General features: G+C 40.6%; 1 protein-coding gene across 1 annotated transcript; it reads left to right on the top strand.

Moving 5' to 3' along the window:
* Window positions 1-144: 144 nt before the first annotated feature.
* Window positions 145-7593, top strand: STMND1 (stathmin domain containing 1). The gene is given in 6 exon segments (XM_075705025.1): window positions 145-228; window positions 1114-1294; window positions 3511-3638; window positions 6775-6900; window positions 7328-7460; window positions 7463-7593. Coding segments are annotated over 6 exon segments (783 nt in total).
* Window positions 7594-8205: the final 612 nt, after the last annotated feature.

Consider the following 8205-nt stretch of genomic DNA (forward strand, 5'->3'; position numbering starts at 1 on the left):
GTGGTGTTATTTATTGTAGCAACAGGCCCTGGCAACAGTTAGACTCCATGGTGATAACGAATAACCAAGCTCCCAAGGAAGAGACGAGGGCATTCCTACTCCCTGGACTTGCAGCGAGGAGAAGCAGATGGTCACAGTTTCACCATGGGCTGCAATATTTCTAACAAGGTTGCTGTCGCACAGCTGTCTTCTGAGGAGCTACAGAACAACCAGGAAGCCAAAAGCCAGGTAGTGACTTCTTCCAAACAGACCCTGTACAAAGTATGTTAGGAGGTGTCTTAGCACGCGAAGGTACAAGGACATAGGCATGCAGAGAAATGTTTTTGCTGATGTTAACGCTAGCTCTGAATCTGTCACGGAGCTCTTTAAGAGAAGGGCCATCACTCACTCAGCTTAATACAACCCTTATGCTACAGGGGAAGCAGACTTACCATTTGGCCACATGCATGACCTCATTTTAGAGCACCTGAAAAGAGGCTTTTCACAGTCTGTCTCACTTGCCTGGAAGATACAATTAGAGGCACCTACCTCCCACACCAGTGATAAATTACAACACTGCAGCAAGGTGGGTTTTGCCTCAAAAAGTTATTGTGAGGCAGGGGGCTTGTATATATGCAAATATTATGGCATACATGTGCACAGCCACTTTGTGAAGCTTGCAGAGTGGCATTGGCTCAAGCCCAAACATGCAGAGTAGAGACAAGAATACATCTAGGCTCTAATCCTGCATTCTTTGGAGCTTCAAAGCTATTGTTTAGAAGGTGCACAGGTTAACACCTTACCAAGTACTAATTTAAAACTCAGTTTTAAATTTCTAACCAGTGATCCACATACAGAAGGCACTTAAAGTACCGAAACAATACTCCAATATAGTCAACTGAATTATGGACACATTTAGGCTTAAGGTCATTTCTTCCTTTCCAAAATGCTCCAAGAGACCTTTTCTCACCATCAACATCCACCTGTGACAGAACATGGATAATAAGTATCAGGAACACCACTGCCTTCCACTCCACTTGGAACCTGCCAATTCTATGGGACTATTCTAGATACCACTTTAAACATTTAGAAGCCCAAGGAGCTTTTCTCATTTGTTTCCTCATTTCCTTGTAGACTAAAAATGACAGCATTGCTGGAACAGAGGCTTTCCCCTCACAGGATGGGGCAGCTTGGCCAACAGGCACTTCAAAAGATGGAGCCAAACTTGAAGATGACACCAGTGAGGGAGACTCCCCTGAAGAACTACTGCAAAAATTCACATCTTCTCAGAAAAGCAGCAATGCACAAAGCACAGGTAAACAGTAACTGAAGTTCATACCAGCTACACAAACAGAGACCTAGGAGCAAATAATCTTCAAAGTCAATTGCTACAGCCAGCTTTGATACCCAGAAACGTTCACGCTGCGACACCGCAAAGGATTGAGCTCTTAGCACTGGTTTAAAACCATGCAGTAGTAGCAGAAAGTATTTCCTAGCTGATGATTTTGTTCTGCAACATGACTCAACCCTTGCTACCAGAACAGGCAGCAGGGTAGATACTTTTCTTGGCAGACACCTGGAACAGACCAAGAGAACGAACTCAGCCTTGTCCCCAGGGGTAGACCTCTCTAACTGGTATTACGGCACACTAGGAAGACTCATTGCCCACACGAGGCCTGTCAGTCTGCTGTTACAATGAGTCAGTTTTTTACAACAATGGTTAATGCAATGCCCCTGACCAGCATCAGGTAGAGACAGTAAGTAAATACCATGTTATTCCTTAAGTTTGCAACTAAAAGTTGCAGGGCCAGTTATCATACAGAGAAAACTATCAAAATTCCAGAAATCATCATGACAATAAGCAAAATGTCTGCTAAGAATCTTTTTCTTTTTTTTTTTTTTTTAATTACAAGTGAACACTTAAACCCAAACTTTCCTATAATCTTGGGACACCGTTGTAGTAAGGGTTGCCAATGGAAAAGCAGCACCATCTTTGGTGCATTTAAACTCCCTAATTTTGTAGTTTAACTCTTGTATTTTTCAAGTGCCATGAACAGCTTACATTTCACAAACACACTAAATGGAAAATCTACAGTAGTTGTTTACTCTTTGTAATAAACAAGGGTTGCAATAAAATATTTCAAATTAAACACAAAAGGAATAATTACTGGTGTTTGCTATTCATTAAAGAGGACTTAACTCCCAATGCCACAGAAGGACGTGATGAAAGGATTTCATTTCAGATTGAACAAAATTGTTCGCTTGCTCTGGAATAGCGTGTTTCATTTAATTTCAATCTCCTTTTCCTCCCACGTGCTAAAAGACAACTTCACAGGAAATTTCTAAACAGAAAGTTTTTGAAATCATGCTTCAATCTTCTGCTTCAAGACAAAAAACCCCATATACGTACCAAGATATTTCAACTACATCTTTCTCCTGAATGAATAGATTAGTACAACCAATACAAATTTACATCACTTGTCAACGTTGCCCACTCATCATGCTTTTATTTTTTGCCAAGATACGTTTTGCTGTATACTGGCTTCTGACATTTATGTGTTCTGACTGACAGCTGAACCCCAGTGCTTTGTGGGTGACTGGTTCAGTTATTTTAAGAGAGGTATGGAGTCAGCTTCTACAAGATGGTAGGTGTTCTGTATTTTTGTTTTACAACTAAAAGATAAGCCAACATTGTCATACCCACTCTGCGTATAAAGACTGGCAGATGTCAAATAACTGTGATTTTCATTTGGTACAAACATTCTTCATACAAAAGCTCTATCTTCCACCAACAGAGGTTGGGCAGATGGTAGAACTGTCAACTGAGGGTTGAAAAACCTGATGGGTCTTGGCAATAAAGTTGTTCGTTGTTTATTCATGTCTAATATGAATATGTCTAATGTTTAGTGGAAACTAAACAGCCACTCAGATGGGTTATCAAAATAATTGGGTTTTTATTCTTAATTGATGTTTATAAATATAGAATTAAGTGTTGGAATGCTTATGGTCAGACTCAAACGTAGCAATGCTGTTACAACAAAAATCATAGACCATGAAAGCATATGAAAGTTTGGGTTCATTTAACAGAAGAGCACAGTGATCTTCACAAGATGGCACATTGGTAGGTTTGTACTATCATGTCCCGGACTGGCTTTCTCTGACCAGATCACAGGACCCTTGAGAACTTAACTGTAAAGAGCTCCCTATGGTCCCTCTTTGGGAACATGCTCAAAAGTTGGCTTCAAAGGCCTTCAGCACACATTTCCACGCTTTCCTGAATGTGCCCCTCTGGGTGTAACTGACTACAGTGAGAAACTGAACTAGGTGCCTGCACTGTTTTTCAAGCCACTGAAAAAAGCTTACCGCAAAGTTTAAGCAGTGAAAAGAGACTTGAGCAGGCCTTCTCCACTGGATGTTCTCAGTATGTAACCTCTTAAATAAAAACTCTGGCATTGGAAATACATCATGAAGTTTTGTTTGAATGCCAAGCGCTCTACAAGTACTAAGTTTTAATGTTTTCATCTTTTGAAGACGCACTGCTCACCAGTGAGGAAACAGAGAGGCAAAAATTATCAGATATTCTTGAGGAACGGAGGATGCAGGGAATAATCAAAAGCTGAAGTACCACTGCCAGGACTGAGGAAGCATATGAAAACAAGGCAGGACCCTGCTACAGCTCTGACCCTGCTGCGAGCACCCTGAGATTCAGTTTCTGCACACGCAAAGCATCCAGGCATATCTGCTCTAAGAATTTAGAGGCAAGTTGTCAACAGAGAACCGTGTTAAGGGGATGTTAACACAACAGAAGCTGGCAGCAGTTTTCAGTTGTTTACAGCTTCCAGGCTTGTTTCAAATGGGGACAAAGGAGACAGTGACAGTACTAAGAACTTGTTCTTTGAAAAACTCACTGGAAGTTACATGCCACAAACTTGTGTCTCAAGTCCACAAAAACTACAAGAAATACTGCTATCGGGGCTTATAATCACACTTAAATTAAGACCTCGGAAATCCTAAATATTCACACTTCTGAGAAATCTACAATTCACATTTGATTTCAGATTAAGAAACCATTACAAGATGGATTTAAAAAAAAAAATATAGAACTGGTACTTGAATAAGAAGCTACTGTCCATCTTTTCATTCTGAATGATAACCTGAGGTTTATTTTGGCTTCTGAACTCAAGTTCATTCTTTGTCATCAAGCATTGTATTAAGGATCAGATGCCTCTTCCAGGAAGCCTTTCTAGTACAGACGTCAGGAGGGAGTCAGGGAGTTTGTAAGAAGTTTAACACCTTTGTGGATAGGTATCACCCAAAGCATGATCCCACCACTGCTTGGACACAGGAACAATTCAAGGTCAAACCAAGGATGATTCTGAGTAACTTTGTCATTTGAGGCAAGCCATTTACACATGTCTAACCTTGGCCACTTACATTATTGAAGATCAAACAGAAGCTTTCATAAGAAGGACTAAACAAGCGAGTGCCACCTTACAGCCTGGCCACTGGTGCTGCCCAACACACTTCCTATTGCCAGCACTTTGGAAAATGGGGCTGGAGGGTCTCCAAGTACAGCATCTCCATAGCCTTTACTTACTTCCTTCAGACAGATTTTTTGAGTATCTGAGAGGATTATCCCCTCTGTGGCTAAATTTAGGTGACGTACTGCAGGCAGGTTTTTGTATTCTCCTTCATAAGATAGGCAAGTGTCTGTTCTTTTTTTTCCCTCCTGTATTAAAAAGCTGTCTGGTGTTAAATTACATATACTTTTTTATTGACAGAAATTCAGTCTGTGCTATTTCTCCTTAGAGAATTTCTATCCTCCCAACAGGAGGATTTTTATCTTAAAATCAGTACAGCTTTTAAAAATGAACCTCGTACTTTTCACTAACAAAGCCAACTTTTCCAAGTGATATTTTACATTTGAGCTGGGCCCACTGCTGGGTAACCTACAAGTAAAAACATAAATATGTCACTAGCTGTTAACTATTAGCTCTCCCTTAGTAGCAATAGAAAATTTGGCCTGTGCTACCTCTTGTAAGAATAATTTATCCCATTAGAGCTCAAATCCAGCAGATTACCTACTAATAGAAGGACTAAATGCACTGAACACAGATGCAGTAGAAAACATTATTACCCAGACATATTCAAAATTACAACATGCAGGTCTGGATTTTGAACATTAACACACAGGTAAATTCACATCTGAAATTTTGGAATTGACCAGGAATAAGCATGAATAGCTTTATGCCGAATTTCAGTCCAGCACTAGCTTCAATGAAGAAATGAGCTCACAAACCTCACAGCACTATGAAAGATAAGTACAACCAGGTCTGAGATTATTTTTACAATAATACTGGAAACAGAGAGATCCTTGCAAGAGCTTTCCCTTCCTGTGCATAGTTGTGTTCCATATAAGTATCTGCATCCCTTGAGCCTTGGCAGCATTACCTGTCTTCTCCAGATTCCCTGCCATTGCCAACGCTGTGAAACAGCTACGTTAGAAGCCTTCAGTCTTTTTGCCCATCCCTCACTTTATCCTGAACAAAGGAACTCCAAGCAGTACAGGTTAAGATGCCTTGTTATACCAAAAGCTGTAGTTTCAAATGGAACTGTCTGTGGGAATTCTATCCCCTTATCAGGAGTTACCATTTACAAGGGATGCGCACAGGTTATTATTTTAGCGTTTCCATTGCCGTTAGTTTTCAGCATGGGTCCATTGAAGCTATGACTCTTGATCTCCTAAAACTGTTTATCTCAAAGATAAGTTCTGTTCTCAGCTTATATAGACACAGAACAATACAGAAAGCAACCTGCTTGCTGAATACTCTGTTTAGTTTGAACATATTGGGAAGAATTTTCCATTCATCTCTTCCTATGCAGTCCACAGTTTGTCTTGGGTAAGGAATGACATGCTCAGTATGCAATACCTTCCCACTTTGGGCTTTCACTAGAATGGCCTTTGTCATAAGACAGAAGAGTTTCTTTCCTTTTTTTCTTTTGAAAAAGGCTTTTGTTTCATTTTTATGATGATTGAACATTGCTTTGTTCAGATTTTTTGTGTCATTGGCATTCAAAACGTCTCTTTTGTATATCAGTTTTCTTCCTACTGATTCATGCTTCACCTTCGTCTCACTAAATGAGTCATCTTCTATACTATTTGCAGCACTTAACACTTCTGGCAGTGAGGCCTGACTTCTAGAGTTATTTATGGCAATAAAAGTCTGGGGAGCAGATAACTCAGGAGACTTGTAACAGGATAGTGATTATTTCAACCCTAGGTCCTTGGTGTGGGTTTAACACTGCTAAAACTGCTTATCATACAGAGAACAGTAGAATTCAGCCTCCTGGCTGATCAAACAATCACTGCATCTTTCCACGAGCAAGTTCTACCCTCAGCAGCAGAGCTCTAGGATTGGGCTGCTCATTTGTATGCAGCAGAGGCAGCAGTATCATGATTACGAAGCTCTAACAAAACCATTCTTAAATCTCTTCAGCACTAATAAAGTAACTTCCCTACATACTTAGGGCCTCATTACCAAATCCCCACATCTGCTGGGTGTACAGCAACATTGCAAGCTTCACAGACACATCACTTGGCAGAAAAGGGGAATTCTCACTGCAGACAACACTCACTCTAAGTGAGCACTGAGGTTATTAGCACATCATTATTTCTAGGCTTTCATTGGTATCAGAGTCCATCACCTCCATGCATGAAAAAAAAGCAGAAGGCAAGCAGCAGTGTCACCCCAACATCAAAATATACTCTGCTGAAAGCTTTTAATGTCTCTACAGGGACATGCCCTGGAAAAGACACTGAAGAAACCACCAGCTAGGCTGGAAAAAATTCAGTTTGGAAACAAGGAAGTGGGTGATTTTACAGTGAAGGACACAAAGACTTCTGCTGAAGCGGAAAAAGAGGTCATCTAATTCGGCTGTGTATTTTCGCAGTGTTTGCTTTATCACCTAAAACCCTCTACTTTTTATACATCAAGCTAATGCTGACAGTTTACGTACAACCTACTACCAAAACCTGATTAATGGCAGCGCAGTGGGTCCTATATTCATCTCACAGATGTTGGAAGTCCAGGCTTATTTTTGCCGAAAGCCTGGAAGATTACTGTAAAAATATGCATAAGAGAGGAAACTTCTGGAGATGTCTCCCCCACCCACCCAGAGATGTATCTTCCATGGACACCGGAATAAATTGACTAAATTCAGCGCTAACTGGAGTAACATTCTGATCACATTTGGGTAGAAAGATAGAAAAAACTGCTGCATGTGTTTGACACACATCTACTTCCATCCCTCATTACAAAGCATCTCTGGTTTTGTTGTTTTGTTCTAGGTTAGGGAAGAGGAACTTAATAAAATACCACAACACTTCACATTTTTTCCAGCAACTACCCACCAAACTGCAGCGGAACAGACTGAAAAAAATGACTGCCCAAGTTTCAAAAGTCAAGGAGGTACAGACACCCCTCACCTTTAGACGGTGAGCCAGGGGTACTGCTGAAAGAAACAGCTGCAGTAGAAGCCACAAACAATTATGCCAAGGACTCGGTCATCGAGTCTGATAACTTAAACTGCATCAATGAAACAATCTGGATCTAAGCTGTCTTGCAAAAATAAAGAACTCCTCTGCTCCCTGCAGCTGTCCTTTTTGGGGGCATAAGTAAATGCTTTATCATGGAGCACAGCTGAGTCTTGCTGCTACCTATCTCAGCTGGGAAAATGGTATGTAATCTTAATTGTTACACACTAATTGACAGTAACAAAACAAATGAGAAGAGCCAGGAAGATGCAAATTAGTAACCAGCCAGTCACTAAGTTTGAGCACATACACCTTATCATGACTCTATCAAATTTACTTTTTTATTATTTTATTATGAAATTTAGCTCACTTTTTAGATGGCTCCATGAAAAGATTCCTTTTCCCTAGGGAGTGAGGAACAGGAGGTTAGAAAGACATTGTATGCACACAGGAAGGCACAAAAGCAGGAGCGTACAAGGGAAAAAGCCATGACCAGCAGGGATTTGGGACAGTAGAACATGATGGGACCCTAAGAGCAAGAACAAAAACATTTAACTTACTGTGCAGACCAACTGGCAAAGAGGTGAGAGCTTCCGATAGTAAGGTGACAGCTTCAGATAGTAAGGTGACTACAGGCCTCAAGAACATCTATTTGACAAGCATTAAGCATACAAAGGAAGGACAGAACAAGT

Source organism: Pelecanus crispus, chromosome 2, assembly GCF_030463565.1.
Source record: "Pelecanus crispus isolate bPelCri1 chromosome 2, bPelCri1.pri, whole genome shotgun sequence".
NCBI lineage: Eukaryota > Metazoa > Chordata > Aves > Pelecaniformes > Pelecanidae > Pelecanus > Pelecanus crispus.